The sequence below is a fragment of the Carcharhinus amblyrhynchos genome, chromosome 1 (assembly GCF_965287045.1).
Source record: "Carcharhinus amblyrhynchos chromosome 1, sCarAmb.v2.hapA, whole genome shotgun sequence".
Lineage (NCBI taxonomy): Eukaryota > Metazoa > Chordata > Chondrichthyes > Carcharhiniformes > Carcharhinidae > Carcharhinus > Carcharhinus amblyrhynchos.
Window position 1 is genome coordinate 133,231,118 of NC_137324.1, and position 26,287 is coordinate 133,257,404.

General features: G+C 42.4%; 1 protein-coding gene across 9 annotated transcripts in view; it reads right to left on the reverse strand.

Moving 5' to 3' along the window:
- dclk2a (doublecortin-like kinase 2a) overlaps positions 1-26,287 on the reverse strand; it is a 310,958-nt gene that overhangs the window by 42,839 nt on the left and 241,832 nt on the right. For all 9 annotated transcript variants that reach the window (XR_013887042.1, XM_080192992.1, XM_080193004.1 and 6 more), the window contains 3 exons: positions 17,585-17,642; positions 13,922-14,041; positions 9,380-9,526 (listed from right to left, as the gene is read on the reverse strand). Coding sequence is in view for 8 of the 9 variants with exons in the window: in XM_080192992.1 (XP_080049118.1) it covers positions 9,380-9,526; positions 13,922-14,041; positions 17,585-17,642 (325 nt within the window). In the remaining variant the exon portion in view is untranslated. The remainder of the gene's footprint in view (positions 1-9,379; positions 9,527-13,921; positions 14,042-17,584; positions 17,643-26,287) is intronic.

Below are 26,287 nucleotides of genomic sequence, written 5' to 3' on the forward strand. Positions count from 1 at the left end.
GATTTACCAAACTGATTCTTCAGAAATGGAAGATTTTATGTTAAACACAGTTCAGAGAGTGAGAATTAACATCCCACCCTAGGGGTCCATACCTTGCCCGCATGTCCTTTGCACAAAATTGCAACTAACTAGAACATAGTTGTCCAACCTATTTGCTCAGGGAGACACATTTGCATTGTTTTCCCTCACTCATGAGGCTGGGGAACAAATTTTGGAAAGATAATATTTGGTGCAACAATAAAAAATTTCAAAAAAAAGTTGAGGTTATTTAGAAATGAAACAATTGCTGAGCAAAAGTATGGCAATGTCATAGCATTCATCTTATAAGTTACAAATGGCCAAGGCGGACAAGTATATGTCTGGCTCATTCCCAGTCTGAGTGCTTACTCGCTCACCCTCATCCATGCGATTCCTGACCCACTCTGACATGTCCTCAACTTCATCCTCCCTGGATTGCCTGAAGTCTGGCTGCAACACCCCCGCACCCCCCCAGCACGTTGCAGTAGTTCCTTGTTGTACTTCCTATCGCTCTGAGTTCCCAACTCAGAAATCAAGAATTCAAATTCAAACAACTGTGTATTGCTTGTCCAAACATAGGTTGGTTCCTCCCTGTGTTTCGAAAGTAAGGATTTTTAAGCACAGAATCCCTGCAGTGCAGAAGGAGGCCTTTTGGTCCATTGAGCCTCCACCGACAACAATCCCATCCAGGTCTTATTGCCATAGCTCCACGGCTTTACCCTAATCCCCCAACACTAAGGGGCAATTTAGTGTGGCCAATCAACCTAACCGCATATCTTTGGGATGTGGGAGGAAACCAGAGGAAACCCATGCAGACATGGGAAGGTGGTGCAAACTCCACAAAGACAGCGTCAGGGACCCAGGTTACTGTCTGTGTGGACTTTGCACTTCCTTCCTGTGTCTACGTGGGTTTCCTCTGGGTGCTCTGGTTTCCTCCCACACTCCAAAGATGTGTGGGTTAGGTTAATCGGCTATGCTAAATTGACCCTAGTGTCAGGGGGGTTATCTTTGACAAAGGGTGATCTGGACTCAAAATGTCAGCTCTTTTCTTACAGATTTTTCAGCATTTTTTCTTTTGGATTCATGATCCTTCCATTACCCTTTACCCAGTATGCAGACTACACAGAACCAATAAACCCTATAGTAACAATGGCATGTGTGAAACTGGTTCAGAGAGCCCAGACTGTTTTAAACATACTTTGTGAAGGGATTTGTTTCTATAGAGCAGAGAAGTGTTGATTTTGTTTGATTGACATCTCTACGAGCTGTGTATGTGTAACTTTTCTGTGATCTCCCTTACCTACCAACAAGGGGGTCTGCTGATTTGGATAGCTTGAATCAGGAAATTTCCACACTCGGTAACGTAAGTCAGGCTCTTTACCTCATATTTCCAGCATCTGCAGCAATTTGTTCTAAATCCATAATGCCTTAGCTAAGATTTCCCTAACAGATTGTAAATTCAGCTAATTGCTTAGTGCCACCTGTTAAATGTCTCTGTATCTTGGTCAATGTTTCCCTCAGGCACTACATTTGTTAGCAATTAACAGCTTGGTTAGCACCTTTCTGATGTGCTTTATGCATGGCCAGAGAAACAGGGTCTACATTCCAGCTTTCAATGGCAGAGCTATTTAACGTTCTTGATCCATAGTTTTAATCTACATCGTATATAGTACACTGTGAATACAAAAAGAAATTATGCTCAAACAATCTTTTTTGTCACAGTATTTAGTGTATGCTTTTTGCTATAAATCAAATTGATTAGATGACTTAACCATCATTTGGGAAGGGCAAACAAAGCAACGGAATACTCAATAAATGGAGGATATTGAGAGAGCTATCAGAAGATGGGTGGCACTTTGGTACAGTGGTTAGCATTTCTGTCTCTCAGTATCAGGGACCCGGGTTCAATTCCAGCCTCAGGTCACTGTGTTTGTGGAGTTTGCATCTTCTTCCTGTGTCTGCGTGGGTTTCCTCTGGGTGTTCCAGTTTTTTCCCACATTCCAAAGATGTGCGAATTAGGTTGATTGGCCCCATGCTGAATTGATCGTCAGGGGACTAGGGTAAATATTTTGAGTTATGGGAGAAGGCCCGGGTGGGTTTGTTATAGGTGCAGGCTCAACGGGCCGAATAGCCTCCTCTGCACGGAACCCATCAGTTGAATGGCTGTTCTAGGTCGGGTCTCTCAGCATTTCCTTTTTTTTACTTGCATAATCATGCTGGCCTTGTACTCAATGTGTTTGTATAGAAAGGAGGTTGACTGGTGATTAGCACTGATTTAACATCAAACCCTAGAGGAAGTTTGTGCTCTGAGGGTATTGAGGATAAAAATGTGACAAGCAGTCATGGCCATTTAACTGATGGGGCTAATAGGATAGCTCTTCTATCACGTAGTCAAAAATGAGCTTCTAACATTGTAATCTCAAAATGATTGCTGACCAAACAGAGCTTTTATTTTATTTGATGGTGCCCCAGGTATTCTGGCTCTCACACCTCATCTGGCATACTTAATAGTAAATAAAACAAATTCAAGAGATGTTAGCTTACTTATTGTTTTAACATTGCTTTTGTCTTCACTTGGATAGTTTCCTTGGAAAAAAGGCCATTCATTTTGAAAATATGTCTCGGGTTACATTCTCTCTCATATTTAAAGAACTATAAAGGACATACAGTGGTGTGATAGTTCCTATAGTGGGGTAGTAGAGGTGGGCATGTTACTCAAGGAACAAAATGTTTCTTTGTTTTAATTTGTTGGTGAACACACACAATAGTTGTCAGTGGGTTTCCTGATGGGCTTGTTGCCTGAGGTAATGCATTGTCCTATTTTGGCACATCGGTGATTTTGAGCAGTCCTATCCCCATGTCCGCTGCTAGCACTGCCAGCAATAGCAAAATATAAAATTACATTATCTCCCTACACTATACATATTTCTGATATATTTCCCCTTTTCCCTTCTCTTAGCCCGAGTAGCAGACATTTACTGCCGGTGTTGTAAAAGATAAAATTTGACAGCAAAAATCCAATGCAACTATATCTGATAAAAATGTTGACCTGTTCTCGTCTTCGAAAACCAATAAAAAATATGATCAGTAAAGAAGTTGGTCTCAAGCCTGATAAGAAAGATAAAATCAATAGTTTTGTTACACACGAGAAAGAACAGAAACATAAAAATTAAGAGCAGGAGTAGGCCATTCAGCCCTTTGAGTCTGCTCCATCATTCATCATGATCATGGCAGATCATCCGACTCACTAACCTGTTCCCACTTTCTCCCATATCCTTTGATCTTTGAGCCCAAGTGCAATATCTAACACCTTCTTGAAAACATACAATATTTTGGCTTCAACTATTTTCGTGGTAGAGAATTCCACATGCTCACCAACCTCTGGATGAAGAAGCTTCTCCTCATCTCAGTCCTAAATGGTCTACCCTGTATCCACTATGACCCTTGGTTCCAGACCTTCTGCCATCGGGAACATTCTTCCTGTTTATCCAATTCCAGTCCCTTTAGAACTTTACAGGTTTCTGTGAGATCCCCCCTCATTCTTCTAAATTCTGGTGAATATAATCCTAATTGACTCAATCTCTCCTCATACATCAGTCCCACCGTCATAAGAATTAGTCTTGTAAACCTTCTTTACACTCTGTCCATAGCAAGAACATCCTTTGTCAGACAAAAATACTAAAACTGCACACAATATTCCAGGTGCGGCCTCACCAGGACCCTGTATAATTGTAGCAAGACATTCCTGTTCCTGTATTTGAATCCTCTCGCTATGAAAACCAACATGCCATTTGTCTTCTTCACCACCTGCTTCACCTATGTGCTTGCTTTCAGCTACTGATATACGAGGGCACCCAGGTTCTGTTGCACATTCCCCTTTCTCAATCTATAGCCATTCAGATTATAACCTTCCTTCCTATTTTTGCTACCATTGTGGATAAGCTCATACTTCTTCACTGTGAGAACTCTCCACTCACCTAACAAAGGAGCATACCCCGAAAGCTTGTGGGTTTACTACCAAATAAACTTGTTGGGCTTTAACCTGGTGTTGTGAGACTTCTTACTGTGTTTACCCCATTCCAACACCGGCATTTCTACATCATGACCCAGCGTGAAAGTCAGGGCAAACATGCTTCCACTTTGCTGGCTCATACCATAACTGGTTAATGGCCAGCAGGTCAGTAATTGACTTGAGATGAGACTTTCCCCTCCTCAAATGGCTGGCAGCTCTCTAATCCCAATGCACCACCTGCAGTAGTGACCACTGTGAGACTACAGCCAGTCTCAAAGGGCAAGGGTGGCAGGTCCAGCAAGAGCAGGCTGGGGGTGGGGGTGCGGCTGGGGTGGATAGGGCAGCAGGCGAGGAGACTCAGAGATGGGAAGACTTGGGAAGGGAGGCCTCCATAAAGGAGTACCCCTCCACCCAACCCCTACTGGTCCCATTAGCCCCAGCCCAACCAGTCAGGTTGTACACTTGGTGTGGCTCTCTTTTATCAGCAATGGCAATGTTGGGAGAGGAATCCCTTAAGTAGCCATTAATTGGCTACAAGGACAATGTACATTTTTTAAAAAATCGTTCATGGCATCTGGATGTCACTGGCAGGGCCAGCATTTATTGCCTATCCCTAATTGCCCTTGAGCTCAGTTCCTTATGAGGCCATTTAGAGGGCATTTTAAGAGTCAATCACGTGTGGCCAAGGGGCAAGGACAGCAGATTTCCTTTCCTAAAGGACATTAGTGAATCAGATGTGTTTTATAGTTTATGGTCTTCATTAGACTTATAATTCCAGATTTTTACTAAATTCAAACTTCACTATCTGGTTGGGTAAGATGCTCTTTCGGAGAACCGGTACAGCCTTGATGGGCCGAACGGCCTCCTTCTGTATTGTTGGGATTCTGTGGTTCTATGTCTCTGTTCAACACAGACTGACACCTAGATGCAGGTCATGAGTTTTCTTACATTGCTGTGTGGGTGGTACTATACTCAGTCCCATGTGCACCCTATAAGGCCAGACCTTGTACTCCAACTTCAAGGCTGAACTTCCAAATCGATCCAGACTCCTCTGAACCTGATCAACATATTCTTCATTATTACAACTGGCACATCTCACTCTGCCACCACCACCCACTATGGACTTGTGGAAAAACGTTGCCAGTCTTGTTTCCCTTTGTACTCTCACTGAACATGAACAGCAAAGGTCGCAGTTTTAATCTTTGGAATACCTGACCATACACACCATCATTCTGGGGAAAAATCCTGCATAATCACCTTCGTTTTCTTGGGCAGCACAGTAGCACAGCAGTTAGCACTGCTGCCTCACAGCACCAGGGATCCGGGTGTCATTCCCAGCTTGGGTCACTGTCTGTACGGAGTCTGCACATTCTCTCAATGTTTGCACAGGTTCCCTCCAAATGTTCCGGTTTCCTCCCACAGTCTGAAAGACGTGCTGATTAGGTGCATTGGCCATGCTAAATTCTCCCTCAGTGCACCCAAATAGGTGCTGGAGTGTGGCGACTAGGAGATTTTTACAGTAATGTCAGTTACTGCAGTGTTAATGTAAGCCTACTTGTAACAATAAAAAATAAACTTAAAGTTACTCACTTTTGAATTTCTTCAATAACTGAGTATAATTTTGCTTTTCTCCCACTGGAATACTTTTTGACACTCCACTGTAGCAAGAATCTTGTTAAAGGTAAGGTAAAGACTGTCCCTGGGAGCTGTTTTATTCAAAAGTGCATCCTCAAAAAATTTGAATAGGTTTATGAAGCAATGCCATACAAACTGATGTTGACTGGGGGCACCATATCACTCAAGGCATTTGAGGGAGAAACAGCAGTTTCTCACATGAACACTGAAGGAAGAAAGTTGCCCTGCAGCAGATGGCATAGTTTTGCAATTACCCTTCTGTTAACCTGGGCCCTGTAACTTTGGCAGATGATCAGCAGAAATCCTACAGAATGGCGTAAATAGATATTACCGCTGTTTCCGCGCGGGCTGCTGCCTATCTTCCACTGGAGCTGCAGGGCAAGAACGCCTGTGCAAATTATACTCTGATTCCTAAGCTTTTCAATTACAATCTAATAAAGTCAAGATTTCCAAATGTTTCCCTCACCCATTAAGGATTACTCTCAAGGAGAATAATGAAAACAGAAACTACAAATTTCTCAGTGTTGCATGCTTGTACATTGCATGCTCCATTTAAATATTAGAACCAGTGGGCAATGCAGTTTGCAACTAACTGAACCTGGAACTGATATGAATGCTAACAAATAATATGAAGTGTTGAATTGTGTGGTAGAAATCATGGGCAGGGCTGTTTACTTCGTTGAAATGGAAGGATCCAGGATGGGACTCTCACAGCTGGGATAGTGTTAAATGTCAAGATATCTTAAAGCTGTCTAAGGAAGCCTGCAATTATTTTCTAGAATGACCTGAGATCCCTGCAGCTGCTTTGTCCATATAAATGTACAGTAACTGGGCAGAAAATCAATGGCAAGCGCTATCAGTGGTTTATAGTGATTGAAAAAAGTCAAAATTGAAAGGGATTCTGGGGCTTTTGCTGGTGTTTTGAGATTGCAATCTATAATTTCAAAGTGAAAACAAATCTATTCCTGGGATTCAAGCAATAATTTTTCCAATATTGCGAAAGGTTCAACACAGTACAAACACCTCAGCAAACTGTCAGCAGCATACTTGTTTTTTCTCTACTGGTGACCCCGAAATCTAGACACCCTGCCCCCAAACAACCCCTCCACCCCCTGGATGTGAAAGAGCATGGAGAGTAGGATAAGGCAAAAATAAAATGTCTGATGCCCAATAGCTTACTACTGCAGTACACTTAAAATACTACAGAAAGGACAGGAATGAAATTAAAAACAAAATTAGGGTTGGGGAAAGAGGCAGGTTCTGAATCCACCCAGTCAGAAAGGGCATTGAATGCGGTGTTGTTAGCAGTGATCTGTTCCTTGCTAGTCACCCAGCCAACAGCATCCACCCATAACTTTGTTCCTCTGGCATATATGTTGTAACCTGGAGCTAATGATAGTAATGGTAGAAGATCCAATTTCCTCCCATTACATGGCTAACAAGGAATGTCTCCTGCTTTTACCGCCTGTCATTGGATTTACAACTGCATTCTCAACCTATACGGCCGTCAAGTCCTGGAGTAGGACTTGAACCCAAAGGTTCTGGCTCACAAGTAGAGGCACCCACCACTGTGCCACAAGAGCCTCCTTATCCTGGAATAATAAGCAGCTTTAACAGATGAGGGCAGAATCCGATGGTGCTTTATTTGGCCAAGTCAGATCTGGCAATGAAAGGCTTAACTAGATGTTCACCATATCTGTTCAAGTCATACCTTTAGGTATGGAAGTGGAGGTATGGGCCAGTTCAGGAAGAATGGCCGGGGTAAGAGAGTGTAATGGTTTTATAGGGGGCCAAAGCATCAAAGATGGAAGATAGGGCATGACTGAGTAAATTAATAACTGCAGAAATGTTGTGGAGAGCGACGACAAACACTACAGTTGGGATTTTGAAGGCATAATTGTAAGTGAATTGGGGGATAGTATTTCCAGGGATGGATAGAGAAGGGAACAGGATTGAGGAGTGAAGTTGGAATGTGAGCGGTCTGTGATACAAGAAAGTGATCAGGGATGGCCTTATCTGTGATTGAAATGATAGGAGCAACAAGACCACAAGGTGAAGGGTGTGATCGTAAGTATGGGTTGATGGGTTCACATACAGAGAGCGATTAAGGGAGGATAAGAGGTAGTTGAACTCAAGAGGAGAGAGAACAAGATGAATTGAAATGGAGGCTGCAATCACGGAGGCGCAGGGAGGAAAGCAGTGAAAAGGTCTTTCAGACAAAATTTTGATTGGCACTTGGACAATGGCAGAGAATGATTATTTTAAGTGAGAGGAGTGGAACAAGCTGAGCTGCTCAAAGGAGGAGAAAGTGTTAGAATCACAGCTAGTTAAGCCATGACAGATCAGCCATGATCTTATTGAATGGCGGGGCAGGCTCGAAGGGCTAGATGGCCTACTCCTGCTCCTATTTCTTATGTTCTTAAGGTGTGATCTGGTGACAAGTGCCATAACATCGAGGTGATTGTTTTCATGTTGCACGTGGTGAAAGATATAGACAGGCAAAGAGGCTTCATTAAGGAGAAAGGTGTCATTGTCCCTCAGCAATGATGGCATTGCAATGAACTATAATAAGTGAGAGGTGATCTGCTAGCAGGGTCCACAGGGTCAGCAGGGTGGATTGGACAGGAAGGAGATTAGGAGTGGGTACATCGAGTGGAAAGGCCAGTGAAGCAGTCAAATTGAGCAAATCAGTTTGCAGTTCATAATGAGCCAGTGTCAAGTGCTTTGAAGAGCTCTTTGGAGAATGTCAAGAGATGCATGACAAGAAGCTGCAGGCTTACCTAAGAGGTATTCAAGCCTGTGATTACAGCAAGACAGCAGGAATATCAAAGAGGTTGGGTAGGGATTTTCATATTCCATTCCCCTTATAATAAACAATAACATTCATACCACACATGTGCCAGACAATGGCCATCTTCAAAAAGAGAGAATCTAACCATCTCTCCTTGACATTCGATGGCATTACCATCGCTGAATTCCCCAATGCTGATGCGCTGGTGATTACCAGTGACTAGAAACTGAACTAGACCAATCATATAAATACTGTGGCTACAACAGCAGGTCAAAGGCTGGGAATTCTGCAACAGGTAACTCAGTTTCTCACTCCTCAAAGTTTGTCCATCCATAAGGCACAAGTTAGTAGTGTGATGGAATATTCCCCACTTGGCTGTATGAGTGCAGCTCCAACATCACTCAAGAAACATGGTACCATCCAGGACAAAGCAGCTCACTTGATTTGCACCCCATCCATTACCTTAAATATTCACTCCCTCCATCACCAATGCAGAATAGGAGTGTGGATAAATTGGGGAAATTGTATCTATGGCCAATTCTATCTATGGCTGCCTGGTGTAAATGGTACAACAGTGACCTGAAAGTGGTGCTGGGTCACTTACAACAGTCGCCATTTTAGTCGGATATTTTGGACAAACAACTGGGCGCATCTGCCTATTTCAGGCAGGAATCAACTTTGCAAGAAGATGCAAATCAGAGTCATACAACAAACGTAAGACAATTTTATTAAGAAAAATTGGTTTTGGGTTCCTTTTTGTTACATGGGTTATAATAATCATTGACATATAAATGGGCCATACTTTGCACACTGCATCCATTACAGTTGAAACGAACACTGATATTTTGCTGTTCACTAGATACTTGCGACATTACAGGAACTAAATCATCTGCTAAATATTCCCTCCAAAATGAATAACATACCAACAAGTTCTCTGGCTTGATGTCTCTGTGCACAATGTTGAGGCTGTGCAGATACTTGAGTGCAGAAACCAGGTTGTATACCATTGCACTGGCATCTCGCTCTGTATACTTAGTTGATGATGTAATGGCATCAAACAGATCTCCACCCTGCCAGGAAAGTGAAAGAAACATTAACAAACTGACAAGGTAGACACAAGCCATTATAGCAAAGGTAGAGTAAAATAAATTTTGGAGTTGAAAATCCAATGAACTAGTGGTGCACTCCCACAGTAGCTTCAACAAGAATGCACAGGAAACGGCAGAATTTAGACTGGGAACTACAAAGGCTATTGTACACAGATATTGTGAAATTGATATTAAAGGTCAGAGAGCCTGAGCTGTCAATCAAACAATTTTTTTGGGGGAGCAGGTGTTCTAGTATTCAATAGTTCTCTAGATTTTAGACAAGCTTGAAAGTAGATGTTACATCAGACAAATAAAACTTGGGCAAGGATATAAGTTTAATAAGTGTCTTAAAAGGGGAAAGCGAGGACAGCTTTAAGGGGGGAATTCTGCACCTTATGGCCTTGGCACTGGAGGTGCAACCGCTGATGGTAGGGCAATTAAATGGGAATGCTCAAGAGGCCAGGGTTAGCTAAGTGCAGATATTTCAGAAGATTGTGGGTCTGGAGGAGATTACAAAGATAGGGAGGGGAGAAGCCATGGAGAGATTTGAAACAATGATGAGTATTTTAAAGTCAACACATTGTTTGACTGGGAGCCAATGTAGGTCAGCTAGCTTAGGGATGATAGGGGAATGGAAATTGGTCTAAGTTAAGACAAGGGCAGCAGAGATTTGGGTGGCTTCAAGTTTAATGAGGATATAATGTAGGAGACTTGCAGCCTGAAGAAAAGTCTAGAGGTACTAAAGAGATGAATGAATGTTTAGCAGCAGATGTGGAAAATTGGCAGAGTCATGCAGATGGAAATAGACGATCTTGCTGATGGCATGAATAAAAAGCTGTCAGAAGGTCATCTCAGGGCCAAATATGACACTAAGGTTACAAGCAGACTGCTTTAATCACAGTTTTGTGAGGGAGACGGATGGCATTGGTAGTTAGGAGTTAGAGTTTGAAACTGGGCCTCAAAACAATGTCTTCAGTCTTCCCAATATTTAACTGGAGGAAATTTCTGCTCATCCAATACTGGCAATTTAGCAACAGTGGAGTTGAGAGAAATGGGAGTGAGGTAGAACAATCAGCGTCATGTGAAAAGCAATGTTGTACTTTTGGATGATATCGCCAATCAGTCCACAAGCAGGTGATATTATCTATTTCTCAACCCTGTTCAAGCTTAATCTCACCCTGAGCAATTCCCCTGATATCTTGACACATATGTAGGACTGGGGCACCTACTGATTTTCAGTCCAAAGAGTGTAACTCATTTAATTAGTAAAATATTTCTGGAGCTAACACTGACAAAAACTACTCAGGAATGCAGGTTCAAAAGATAATTTTGATTTCCATGTTTTAAACAGCATCTTTCATTTGTGCCCTTCAAGGAATGCACTCCATCTGAACTTAGTTGAGTACTGCAGGTCACAGCCAGAATCTAGTTCAGATTTCAGATGGAATGTAATCAGAAAATGAATCTAAATGTGAATTCTAAGTGAGGAAGATTACAATTTTAGTGACGGTATATACTGACAGCCCAGATCCAAATTAGGATTCTCATTTCTAAATCATGGAAGGAGTAGTTTCATTCAGTGTTGGTCAGGCTGAATTTTCAAATCTTATTTCTGTACAATGGGAGGCAACTGAAGAGTGTGGATAAATAAGCAGACTTGAGCTGGTGATGTAATTGACAGAGGTTTAGCTATTGCACAGTTTAGGAGCTACACAGTGAATATACATTGCTTCTTTTATTTTTGAAATGCCCTTTTCTCTTTATAATTGAAGAGGTACACAGGACTCATTTCATTCATTAATAATAGAGATTAAAAAATGAGTATTATTCAAAGGCTGGTGTTCATTTTCATTACTATGCAACACTAGAATAATATATTTCATTCTGCCCTGGGCATCTTGTGATAGAAATTGAAGATAGCAATAAAAATCCAGCATATAATTGAACACATAAGCATTAGATCTTGAAGGCGACACTTAAAATTCCAACATGCGTACAACTATGATATTTATAACTCCTTTTTAATAGATGTCTTTAATGAGATATATGCAGTTGTTGTCAGTTAACAGACATGACATTCCCTTAGGTAATGTTTGATTGCCAATACATTATTAGTGATGGTTTTTGATTGATGGATACAATTACATTTTCACCTTAATTTTCCAGTAAACAGCTTTGAAGTATGTGCTGAGGTTCAGTGTGGACCTTTTAAAAACAACCTTTTCTTAGTTTGATATGTAGATTTTTGTGGTTCCAAATTTAAAATCACAAAGCAAAATATTGTATTTAATTATTGGGATCGAATCTTCCATCAGTATTGTTAAGAAGTAAAATTGTTACATGCTCTACAGCAAAAGATTTGGGAAAAAGAAGAAAGGAAACATGCTGGAGCCAATAAAGAAAGCCAATATATTTCAAATTGTCTCCAAACCTAAATCTGGGGATTGGATTACATTGACCATGTGTGTGTTAGTTTTATACAATGCAATCTCTGTCCCAATAGAGTGACACAGAAGCTCCAAAACTGAGAAATTCGTGATGGACTGACATCCACGCCTCATCTTCCGTACTGCATTCCAACACACAAACTCTAGATAAAATCACAGTTTCACAACTATAGGGTCCATGAGTTGAGGATGAATTTTCCAGCCAGCCATCACACTTTTGTACAAAATGTGAGAGAATCCCATTAAGACTGTGAACCTTGTGTACATTAACAGCAATTATCTTAAAGCACAACTGTCCAATGTTCTGACCAGGAATGTGTTATATATTCAGCCTGCCCAGATAAAACAGAAAAAAAACAATGCTTTCAGGCTTTTAATAATTAAAGCTGCACTGCTGGATTTTCTTTCATTACTGCAACGTGGATTCTGAAAATGGGTACCGGTTTCTGTGTTCTGGTCTAATTAAGTTTTTATAGACAGATTAAAAAGGATGGACAATCCTTTTCACCTGCACCAGGAATTGATTGCTGATATTCAGTCTTACAGAAAGGAGGGCAAGTGTAAGGATATAAACAGGGAAGACTCATCCAGACTCAAAATGTTAGTTCAACTCTCTTTCCACAGAAGCTGTCAGACCTGCTGAGATTTTCCAGCACTTTGTTTTTCTTTCAGATTCCAGCATCAGCATTTTGTTTTTATCACGAAAGGGAATAAATACCTTTGTTAGCTCTGATTCACCAGGGATACTAGGATTAAGGTGTATTTTTTGCTGGAATCAATAAATCTGAAGCCAATGCTGACAATGGGGAGTTGACCACAGCACTGAATGTTTATTGTCTCCAATTCCTTCCAAATGTTACCAAGAGTTATGTGCATTATCAACACTCAAATGTATATCTGGGTCCATATTATGATAGGATAGCCTTTAGAAACAAGAAGAGGATCACTCCATTATGCCTAAGTAGGCAGTAACAGATCATGTAGGTCAATGTTCACTTCCCAGGCAACAACCATGATTCCTTTCTTTTAAAGTAACCCTCTGTACATGGCTAATGAAAGAGTTGGTTATTAGAAGGGGGATGGACAGTGTGTGTGCGTGTGGAGTGAAATTGGATTCCACTGTGTGTTAGATGGTGGGGAACGGGGGAATAACCAATTCAGCAAAGCTATATTCGATGCCCAAATGATGTTGAACAATGCTTGAGGTCATACTGAGTTGGGCAATTCTTCAGCATTTCTGGGAGCTGTCATAAACAGACCTGAGTCTCCTTGCATACAATAACAAAGGGTTTAATGGCTGCTTTGTGAACCCACTCTGAAATTCAGTACACTGAGTGGATCATATGCCAGGTAAACGCCCCCTTTTCAAGGTACTTCTGCAACCTGACCAGGGTTACAGGAGCCACTGTGTTCACGAAAATGATCATTTTGTTTTGGTTTTTAACTTGCTTTAACGTAGAGCCAGGAGCAGAAAAAGTTAACCTTTGCACCACATCAAAACTGCAGATTGTTGACAGCCTGTGCATTTCTTATGTTCTTATGTCCCCTCTCATTCAGCACCAACCTTCCCTGTGCTATTTTTGTCACCAACCAAAATAGAGCTGGAGTGACTGGTGAAGTGAGGCCCTAGGTCCCACTGGGTGGAGCTTCGGGCCCAGGCTTCTGACGCATGTACCAAAAGTGTCACCAACTAATTTAACTTTCAGCTTTCACATTAACATTGACTTGAACACTAACCCTGCTCATCCAGTCATAGCCAACTCTTGCAGAAGTAGCAAGGTGAACTGTTGCTATTTTAGGGAAGGGGTGAGGCTTGCAATACAACAAATTTACTGCCTTGGAAAGGAAAGCTTGCCTTTGGATTAATGAATTTACAGGATTTTATTTTTTCCTCACAGCATTCATTTCCAACATCTTTTGGACCTCTTACCTTGACTAATTCCATTATCAAGTAGAGTTCTGTTGGTGTGTCTACTTCTTCAATTAACATGATGATGTTGGGATGTTTAACCCTCCGCAGCACTGCCACCTCATTCTCAATCAAGTGCTCCTAAAAATCGAATCACAGTAGCAATCTCATTTACAGCAACAAAGTAATCTTAAGATCCAAAATAATACAACCACGCTTAATTTAGGAGGAAGCAGCCAGGTTCCATATTCAATTCACACCAAGGTGAAGCTGCTTTTCCTTAATGTTACATCAATCTACGATTTGCAATGAAAATATCTATCCAATCAGTTCTGAGTTGTCCTATTTTGCTGTAACTCCTTATGCTTTGCGCACCAGGCTGGCACTCTCTATCTTGGCTCATGAATGAAAAATGCCTACTTGAGCACGATATGAAAGGGAGCCTGGCACCCATGGGTGAAATGCTGTCATGAGCCTAATCATTCAGAAGTGGAAACATATTTAAAGCAAACAATAAACTAAGGCACCAAGATGTCCTGAAAAGATCAGTGAGATAAAGGCACATTCAGAATCACTTGTTCATTCTCAATGCTGACTACTGAAAATAACTAGCCACAATGAGCAGAATCTCAGCACCATTGAACAGTCTCTGCTGCTAACACCAAGCGTGGGTTCTGACCCCAGTGGTGTCACATTCTTTTTGGAGACCTGCTCGCTGTCCGGTTACGGTTTCTTGAGGTAGTTGGTGCAACTGGAAGGTTCGATGGGAGGATTGCGAGCAGGTGTTGATGGTACGCCAACATGCCACCAGGAGGCAATCTCAAGGAACCTACTGCACTCTTCTCTTAGTGGGGAGCTTGGCAAATGTCGGGACAATGGCTGCCTCTTATCTCTAACCTTGCCTCAGTGGGGCCAAGGAAGATTCTGCCCATTCTCACTAAGCTATATTTCAAATAAAAATGAAGGATAGGCTATCCCAAAATGACTTTACACTCTGCTCAGAAATGCCCTATTATCTCCACTATCTGTCACTGTCCCTGTTCAGCCTTGTACTGAAAACCTCTACCCAAGCCCAGTATGTCTCCAGATAATAATTTCTGCATGATTTCATACTAAGTGGTTCAGATATTACTAATATTACAGTGTTTGTAATAGTCCCACTCAGGTCCCTTCCCTACAACTGTAACTATGACATGCAAGCACAGGAATGTTACTCCAGCAGTTTTACATCCTACCGTATCAACCTCCAGGGCCCCAAATACTCCTCAATAAACTTCTTTCAAAGTAGCACTCTGTACTCACTGGTCACAATGCAATCAATTCTGAACTGGCCATTACCAAGTTGGTTGCTGTGCAGAACATCTTTATTCAGTCTGCAAGCATGAACCTAACTGTCCATATGATGTCATTTTAGTGCTCCATCCACTCTTATTCTGACCTCCCTGTCCTTGGCCTCCTGCACTCTTCCAATGAAGCTCCACAAGAGGTTTGAGGACCAATACCTTATCTCATGAATATAGTTACTTTAGAACATTCCAGATTCAATACAGAGTTCACCAATTTCAGATCATAACCATTTTATCACTTTTTTTTGAAAATAAATGATTCTGCTATGGTCATTATCAATTCTTTTTTTTATCCCATTACTACATTATTTTTCCTTCCATCACCCCTTTTGTCATTTAATCTTTCCTGCTTCCCATTCTATCATAGATCTTCCCTTTCTTTCCCCTCCACTCCTTACTTTCCCTGTCTCTATACTTACTTAAATTCTATTAAATCTCTAACATTTTCCAGATCTGATGAAAAAACATTGACCTGAAATGTTAAGCTTAGAGGGAAATTCTCTGGCTGTTCACGCTGGTGGGATTCTCCAGTCCTGCTTGCAGCACACCCCTCCCATAGGGTTCCTGGTGGAATGGGATGACATCAATGGAAAATCGCATTGACAGCAGCAGAACCAGAGAATCCTGCCGCCAGTGAACGTGCACCACTTCCCAATGTTGAGAAACATGGCTGGGAGGCTGGAGAATTCCCACTCCTGTTTCTCTCTCCATCAATGCAGCCTTTGTTGCTGAGTAATCCCAGCACTTTTTGTTTGGATTTCAGATTTCCAGTCGCCACAGTATTTTTCTTTTGTATACAGTATACACTGCCTGCTCAGATTGCATATTGGCACAATGTTGGTGTGTGCACATCTGAATTTGCGATATACATTCCCCAGTGAGCAAAGGATCTAGAAGCACGATCAAAGTTTCCCCAAATATTTTCAGTTGTTTAATCAACTGTCTCCTCTCAACTGCTTCTGAACAAAATTCACTGTTCTGGTATCCTGCCTGGTAGATTAAGCAAAATATTTTTCATTTTTTGAGTAAAAAGCTCTTCTTGATATAGAATCACAAGTTATACTTCACAAAAGTAGACGATTCAAGCCGTTGACCTTGCGGTGCCTCTTTAAAATACTATCTACTGTTTCCCAGTCCCCTTTTCTATATTTGAAAGTTTTGTTTTGCACTTATCTCAACTTATGTCTTCTGGCCCTATTTCCCAGAAACGATAGCTGTAAATTTACTTGAAGCTGGCCTAGTTGCTCAAATTTAACTAGAAACGTGACAAAAGACCCATTTATGTGAGGTTTATTCATTACTCCACTAAAGTTATGGTGGCTAAGCAGTAACAGCACTGAGGAAATTCCCAACCATTGTTTACCTTGCTGTCTGCAATATTTAGTGTTTTAGGTAGTGAGATATATTGCCCATATTATGAAGCACAAATGTCTCTACTCTTTCCTCATAGCTCATTCTCTTTACACCTGGGATCAATCTTATTGTCCCTCTCTGTCTGGATTGTTTAGGAACAAAATTATTAATTCACTTGGAAAGCCATAAGAATAAATCTCGTCAAACAACAATGTTTGATAGCAAATGGAACGAACAATAATTGGGAAATTATGATCACTGATTTCTGGAAAAAGCTAATTGGTTTCTCGTTTGCTCAGACTTCAATCTGGATGTATTATTAGATGAGCCTCAAATGAGCATGAGAAATAAAAACAAGAACTACTCAGGCCAATTTTTTTATTCTTTCATGAGATGCGAGCACCATTGGCTGGGCCAGCATTTATTGCCAATCCCTAATTGCCCTTTAACTGAGTGGTCTCTGCACCATTTCAGAGGGCGGTTAAGGGTCAGCCACATTGCTGTGGGTCTGAAGTCACATGCATACCAGACTGGGTAAGGACTCCATATTTCCTTCCCTAAAGGACATTAGTGAACCAGATTTTTTACAGCAATTGACAGTGGTTTCATGGTCATCACTGGACGTTCAGTTCCAGATATTCATTGAATTCAAACTTGACCAATTGCCATGATGGGGTTTGAACTCATACCCCCACTGCATTATGCTGGGGCTCTGGATTACTCATCCAGTGAGAATACTACTGTGCCACAGCCTCCCCATGTAGGGCAAAAATATTGGTAATTCCCTTCCTACTCTCAAAGGGGATCAAAAATGTTCCAGGCGACCCATAGCTCAGTAACTGCCTACTTTCGATGCACTTTGATGTACAGATAGTGCCAATTCCATACTTAGCACCACTTGTATTACTGCATGATGATATCAATCAGACATTCCAGAGTTTAATCAAATGACATAAAAACAGTTTACAACAGGAAAACTTCTTACCTTACCACTGCATTTGGCCTTATCGATTATCTTCAGTGCATACTCCTTGCCACTGGATCTAAATGAAATACAGGTAAAGAAGCAGCAATATAATTTTCACACGCCAAAATTAGATGGATACTTTTTCTCTTTCAAAGTGGTATCTTAGCCCTCTCTTATCAAGCATATATTGACATTATTATTTTTATCTCAGGAATCAGCACAAATATTTTCATATTGGTATGTTTTGTGGTCTGGCTCATTGCAAACCAACAGTTACTAATAAAAACTTTGACGAAGAGTCACATTGGACTCAAAACATTATCTCTGTTTCTCGCCCTACAGATGCTGCCAGGTTTGCTGCATTTTTCCAACATTTTCTGTTTTATTTCAGATTTCCAGCATCTCCAGTGTTTTGCTTTTATTTTAGCTTTTGATCTATGATCGCTAATCAATAGGGAATTATTTAATTATTATCACGTTTTAGTATACAGTGATAAGTATTTTTTCTTGTGTGCTATACAGACAAAGCATATCATTCACAGAGGAGAGTGCAGAATGAAACACAAAAGATTGAATTAGAGCATTGTTAGAGGGTTTACAAGAGTTAGAATAAAGTTTTGAAGCATAGAATGAGAGTAAAAGATAGAATTAGAAGGTATGCTGTACCCAGCTTGCAAGAAGTTGCCTCGCTTCGGCATCATCACGAAGAACAGTTATGACAATCAATTATGTCATTTTGTGGGAAGATTTTCACACCAACATATTTGTGGAAATTTCACAAACTAGCTATGTGTTTTTATTTACCCGAAGTCAGTGGGTGTGATTCTCGCGGCCCACTGCGCTGCTTGAGCAACACAACGGGCTGGAAAATGTCAGCAGGGATGCTGTAGTGAGATTCACGATCGACATCCGGGATATTGCAATTTTCCCAGGCCGTGTTTTTAAAATGTAGTCAGCCTCCTGCCAGAAATCAGCATGAGGTTGATTACCATATTTGAATCTGAATTTTAAATTCATTAGCAAGCCCAGGATGGTATCATCTGGGTTCGCTAATGCCTCCCCCTCTGTTGGGAGGTGGGGTTAAAGCTGGTCCCCATCAACGAGGACCAGACATGATGGCTTTGTTGGCAGGGGCAGAGGCCAATGAGGCTCCTTGGGAGGTTGGGGACAAGGGGTGCCCCTTGGCTTCCTGGCACTGACTATCTGGCAGTCCGGGGGGGTGGGAACCGCTGCGCATTAGGGAGGCGGGTGGGCGATTAGGACTGGCCTTTGATGGAGGGGAATGGGGGGGATGATTGGGGAAGCCATCGGGAGGCTAGTGATTGGCACACATGCACAGTGGCCCATTCAGTACGCTGATGCTGGCCTCTCAGGTGAGATTAGGGCTCGTTGGTGGCAGTACAGGTGGAGAAGGTTGTGAAGAAAGCTTATGGTATGTTAACCTTTACAGGAAGGGGTATAGAGTACAAGAGCTGGAGTCTAATGTTGCAGTTGTATAGAACATTGGTTAGGCCGCATTTGGAGTACTGCGTCCAGTTCTGGTTGCCTTACCACTGGAAAGACGTGGAGACCCTGGAGAGACTGCAGAGGTTTATCAGGATGCTGCATGGTATGCAAGGACTGGGTTATGAGGAAAAATTGGGCAAATTGGGGCTGTTTTCCCTAGAAAGATGGAGACTGAGGGGAGATCTAATAGAGGTATATAAGATTATGAGGGGTATACATAAACAGTGGACAGCTTTTTCCTAGATTGGAAATGCACATTATGAGGGGCCATGGGCTTAGGGTGAGGGGGGCGAGGTATAATTCGGATGTTAGAGGGAGGTTTTTCACACACAGGGTAGTGGGGGTATGGAATGCTCTGCCAAGCAAGGTGGTGGAGGCAGGCACGCTGGAGTTGTTTAAGAATTACTTAGATAGGCACATGAGTGGGACGGAGATGGAGGGATATAGGAGACTGTTTTAAATAAGGTTCAGGAGCCTTGGGATGTCCCTGGGAATCAATTGATTCCTATGGACCTTCCAACATATATTTTCTGGTTCACTTGTTCTACTTTTGAGCTTTCCCTTGAATGTTTGTATAAGGATGTGCATGTTATTGATGTTTTTCTTTTTTAATCCACAGGTGCTTCAGTCTGCCTTGTTGTCCAACAAGGGACATACATGCGATGGGTTGTGTGAGGGCTGCTCTTGGATGTTTCGAGAGTAGCCTAGTGCTTCACGTCGTTAGTGTACGCTTAAACTGGACCAGATGCTGGGCAACATGACAGCTCAGTGACTATCACTGTTTGCTGTGCAGATACATGGATTTGGGCCAGTGTCTGCGGGAGTTTGCGCATTCTCCCCGTGCTTGCGTGGGTTTTCTCCGGGTGCTCCGCTTTCCTCCCACACCCCAAAGATGTGCTCTTAGGCTGACTGGTATAACAAATTGTCCCTAAATTAGTCTTCCCTCAATGTGGAATGCCATAAGCATAGACAACGGTCATGGGTGGAGAAGGGACTCAATGTCAAAATGGCAGCGCGGGCTCATTGGGCCTAACGGCCTGTTTCCCGTGCTGTGTTGTTCTTTGTTCCCCTCAAAGTGAATCCCCTCATGGACTCTGTACAGGAATCTCCTGTTTTCCCACTTTGTTTTTTTCTTGGGAAAATCGCCCCCATAATGTTCTGTTTAGCTATGAAGTTGAAGGCTGTTGGACTCTTCACACCTCCCATTATAAATAGACTTTATGGGCAGCGTTTTATTTTATGGGACCTGCTCACAGCAAATTGAGAACAACTTTGCCTGTTTATTTTAGCTGTAGAACTTATGTGTTTGCCGACTAAAGCGGAGTGTGGGTGTGCTGAGGACATACCACCCATTAATGGTAAAATTTTTATGTAATGGAACCCTAGCAGGGATCAGAATGGCTGCATCCACATTTCTTTAAAAGGGTGAGGAAAAAAAATGACAGTAAGGTGTGGGAAGGTTGCCTCTCTCCCCCAGCACTGGTTCTCAGAAATTGATATGGAGCCAGTGAAGGCCGGAAGGGAAATTCCGTTTTTCTCAGACGGGAGGAAGAGGCCAGCCGCTCAGACGAAACTAGAAGACTGACGCCGTGTGCAGTCCTTTGCAGCTGTAGACAGTTTCAATGACCTACGATGAGCAGGAAAGTTGAGCGACAGAAAATGGAGAAAGGGAAAAGGGTAGTTGGGACTTTGTTCATAATGTTCACAGTTCTCATCCCTTGCTTGCCTCCTCAGTCACAGGCAGCTTTGTGCCCCAGTGAGTGGATCCATCCCAGAACGCTATAGTTGGGGCAGTCTCTGGATGAACCTTCATGAGCTCCAAAATCGAGAGGGCACCCGCAACAGGCATTTCAGCTGTGAACAGGAGAGCAGATAGCCTGTCTCCAGCTTGGCTGAAACTACAGGGCTTGCTCCATGTAGAAGTAATAGAAAACAGATAAGACCTTTTCGTTACACAAGACGATTCACTTATGTTTGTGTCAAAATATTTGGTTTGTCTAGGCTTGTTTAAATAAATCAAACACTTCATTTGACCTCTTCATTCCCCAGTAATCTACTTTGTTGCATGCTGAGTCCCAAATGGACAGCATCCTAAAGGACAATGGCATGGTCAGATTGGAAGATGAATAAGGGGCGTAAATGTGATGGTTGAGCTTTTGACTGTCAGAATGATTTGTGTTGGGTGGAAGCAGGGAAGAAGATTTGTGATTGCAGAACCTCAGATTAGTTGAACTGTGCCAATATGAGAGAGTTACAAGCTTTGCTGGCAGTCAGGTGAGCAATTCAAGCATCATGGCCACATTTGGCTTTTCCTTCTCCACCTCCTCAGATGCTGGACATTTGCACCTTCCTCTTCCTGCAGCTCTTGTCCTCTCCGCAGTGTGATGCGTGAAGCACAGCAGATTAGAATCATTCTGAACCTCCTTGCTAAGATACACTGAACAGCAGCACAAAATATCCACCATAGCATGTTCAAATCATAGAATATAATCCCTACAGTGCAGATGGAGTCCATTCGGCCCATCAAGTCTGCACCAACAACAAGGCCCTAACCTCATAACCCCATATATTTATCCTGCTGACCCCTCTAACCTACGCATCCTGGGACACTAATGGACAATTTAGTACAGCCAATCAATCTAACTCACACATCTTTGGACCGTGGGAAGAAACCAGAGCACCCGGAGAAAACCCACGCATACACAGGAAGAACGTGCAAATTCCTCACAGTGACCCATGCCAGCAATCCAACCCAGGTCCCTGGAACTGTGAGGCAGCAGTGCTAACCACTGTGACACCCATTATTTAAGTTTATTTGTTAGTGTCACAAGTAGGCTTACATTAATACTGCAAGTGAAGCTACTGTGAAAATCCCCTAGTCACCGCACTAGGCACCTATTCAGGTACACTGAAGAAGAATTTAGCATGGCCAATGCACCTAACCAGAACATCTCTCAGACTGTGGGAGGAAACACAAGCAAATGCGTGCAGAATGTGCAAGCCAGGAATTGAACCGGTCCTTGGTGCTATGAGGCAGCAATGCTAATCTCTGTGCCTTTGTGCTGTCTTTGGCTTTATAGGGGACAACAAATTCTTGAGCATTTCATATACTTCTGGGCCTCCTTCTGTCAAAACTATTACCCCTTTCCTTTCCCCTACTACTTGGTTAACAATTGGATCATCAGGACATTATCATTGAAAAACATTTCATCAAAAGACTGTTTCTTGGACATGTTGTACACTCCCAGACACCCAATAACACCTGCTCATGCAACCATCTTTGAAGTTCAGTCCCTTAGTACCCTCACCTTGCTGACTCTGGAAAATTCCACAAAACTCAGGATGCCCATCAGTTGGCCATTAAAGGCACGCACACATGTCCACCAGCCACGTGGCAGATGCTGGCCAGTTGTGCATATAGCGTCTATGTGCTTGTATCACTTTGGGCTTGGCATTAAAGACTCCTAGGATGAGAAGCTCTGATTGTGCAAGAACTCATAACTTAGCCTTGTTGCGCTCAAGCTTACGTGAATTTCTGATAGCTGTGTCGCTGTGTGAATAGAAGCCAACCTTCAACCGACCGGTAAATGTGAGAAAGTTCTGTTTAAAATTCTGCATACAAGGAGTGATTCTTTGGTTGTACACTTCCAAAATGCAGATTTTTTTTGCTGCGCCTCCCATTAGTGCAGCTTTCTAACTGCAAGTCTGGCTCACTGCTGGGATTCTCAGATTGCAGATGCAACCCCGCTATGTATTAGCAATTCATATCCCTTTGAAAAGGAAATTGCTGGGAATTTCTGGGAACTCCAGCACTGGACCTGTAATCACAGATTAAAATCAAACACTCTTGTCAGAGATCCAAAATCTTCATTGGAAGAGCCTGAAGATAACCCTGAAAATGGCTGTATATGCAAGACCTCAATATCAAATGTGGGATAAATATACAAACAACCCCTTCTGTTCTGAAAGAGGTCCTGAAAATCAGCAGATTATGGCATAGCTTTTAACACAGGCTTCCAAACTGAAGGAGTGAATCTGGTAGCTGGATACAATGATGTGGAGGTGCTGGCATTGGACTGGGGTAAACACAATAAGAAGTCTCACAACGCTAGGTTAAAGTCTGACAGGTTTATTTGGTAGCAAAAGCCACTAGCTTTCGGAGCACTGCCCCTTCATCAGGTAAGTGGGAGTTCTGTTCAAAAACGGGGCATATAAATACACAACCTCAATATATAAAATAATGGTTGGAATGTGTGTCCTTACAGGTGAGTGGAGAGAGCGTTATGCACAGGTTAAAGAGGTGTGTATTGTTTGCAGACAGGTCAGTTACTGAGATTTTGCAAGTCCAGGCAAGTCATGGGGGTTACACATAGTGCAATATGAACCCAAGATCCCGGTTGAGGCCGTCCTCTTGTGTGCGAAACTTGGCTATCCATCTCTGCTCAGCGACTCTGCATTGTCATGTGTCATGAAGGCTACCTTGGAGAATGCTTACCCAAAGATCAGAGGCCGAATGCCCGTGACCGCTGAAGTGTTCCCCAACAGGAAGAGAACACTCCTGCCTGATAATTGTCGAGCAGTCACTTTCAACAACCAGTTCTTCATCCAAACACACGGAACAGCCATAGGGGCCAAATTTGCACCTCAATATGCCAACAGCTTCATGCACAGGTTTGAACAAGATCTCTTCACTGCACAGGACCTTCAACTGATGCTATACACTAGATACATCGATGACATTTTCTTCCTTTGGACTCATGGTGAACAATCACTGAAACAACTATATGATGACATCAACAACTTCCATCCCACCATCAAACTCATCACGGACTATTCTCAGGAATTGGTTGTATTCTTGGACACATGCATCTCCATCTAGGACGGTCACCTCAGTGCTTCACTGCACCGCAAGCCCACGGATAACCTCACGATGCTCCACTTCTCCAGCTTCCATCCTAAACACGTTAAAGAAGCCATCCCCTACGGACAAGCCCTCTGTATACACATGATCTGCTCAGATGAGGAGGATTGTAACAGACACCTCCAGACACTGAAAGATACCCTCATAAGAAGAGGATGTGGCGCTCGATTCATCAATTGACAGTTCCGACATGCCACAGCGAAAAACCACACCAACCTCCTCAGAAGACAAACATGGGACACAGCAGACAGAGTACCCCTCTTCGCGCAGTTCTTCCCTGGAGGGGAGAAGCTAAGACATCTCTGGAGCCTTCAACATGTCATTGATGAAGATGAACATGTCGCCAAGGCCACCCCCACACCCCCATTTCTTGCCTTCAAACAACTGTACAACCTCAAACAGACCATTGTCTGCAGCAAACTACCCAGCCTTCAGGAGAGCAGCGACCATGACACCACACAACCCTGCCACAGCAACCTCTGCAAGACATGCCGGATCATCGACACTGATGCTATTATCTCACGTGAAAACACAATCCACTAGGTACACGATACATACTCTTGCAACTCGGCCAACGTTGTCTGCCTGATACGCTGCAGGAAAGGATGTTCCGAGGCATGGTACATTGAGGAGGTCATGCAGACGCTATGACAATGGATGAGTGAACACCACTCAACAAGCACCAGGCAAGAATGTTCCCTTCCTGTTGGGGAACACTTCAGCGGTCACGGGCATTCGGTCTCTGATCTTTGGGTAAGTGTTCTCCAAGGCGGCCTTCATGACACACGACAACGCAGAGTCACTGAGCAGAGACTGATAGCCAAGTACCGCACAAGAGGATGTTCTCAACTGGGATCTTGGGTTCACGTCACACTATTCATAACCCCCATGACATGCTTGGACTTGCAAAATCTCACTAACTGTCCTGTCTGGAGACAATACACATCTCTTTAACCTGTGCTTAATGGTCTCTCCATTCACATTGTGTGTACATTTAAGACTTGATTACCTGTAAAGACTCGCATTCCAACCATTATTTTGTAAATTGAGTTTGTGTCTTTATATGCCCCGTTTGCGAACAGAACTCCCACTTAACTGACAAAGGGGCAGCATTCCAAAAGCTAGTGGCTTTTGCTACCAAATAAACTTGTTGGATTTTAATCTGGTGTTGTGAGACTTCTTACTGAGCTGGATACAATAAAGGGAATCTGGCATGGGATGTATAGTCATCCTAACCCACACTGCACTTTTATAGAAACAAAGGACTTAATCGCCTTGGAATAAGTTCAATGCTACTGGGGTGTGGATTTGATGCAATTCTTTAAGAGAGAGCTGGTGCAGGCTTGGGTGGAAGCCACAACAAAAAATGGGTGAAAAATCAAATGAAATGAATCATGGTCAATGTGGTCTCCTGGACTAGGTCAAATTGCTAACATAGTTGGAGAGGAATTTTCTATATTTATGTCATCTCTAAATTGATCTTGAGATTTCCATTTCACTTTCTGATTGTTCCAGGAGATTGCAGGGTTGTTATTTGGTTGGAGTGTTGTGAATAATCATTAAGACATCATGACTGTGGAGCAACTGATTTTTTTGTTACCCATCATTTTCTTGCATTTGCAAGTGAAAATCAAAGAACGTATGTCAGAGTATGTGTGGTTCTCTGCAATATTTTTTACTCAATGTATAAATAAAGCTGGACTCCTAGAACAATAACGATAGGAGCAACTTTTAGGATTTCTGCAGAATTAACAAACAGCATAATTACAGCTGCCATTTTGCTTTATAATTGGCTGTTTTAGCCAGTTTGCTAAATTTAACATCCATCAATCAGTGACCTTTGCAAACATAGCCAACTTTTTCAGAGAACTCATGAAGCTTTTCTTGATGATGATGTGAATTGGGAACTCCACCATGAGTACGTGCAGCATTGTCATTCTTTTTGGACAAGGAAATCATTTGACTCTGCAATGCATCACAAATAAGGTCATATTCAGGTTATATTATGAGCGAGTTTAATATCCTTCTATTTGCCGATATTTTTGAAATGTAGTGTAGATGGTGATGGTATCAATGGAGCAAATGCTACAGGGATTGAAAAACCAAACACCATCAATCCCTGTGTAAGTGCTGGGTTGTGCCAATTGGAAGCTCCCCTGCAAGAGTAACAGTTAAATATTCTTGGCAGACACTGTGGCATAAATACAGAGTGGAAGAGAGACAGAGTAGGAGAAGCAGGGGTAGGCAGTCTCTTATTAGGTCTATTGTACCCCAGGTGAGTTACACATGCAAGC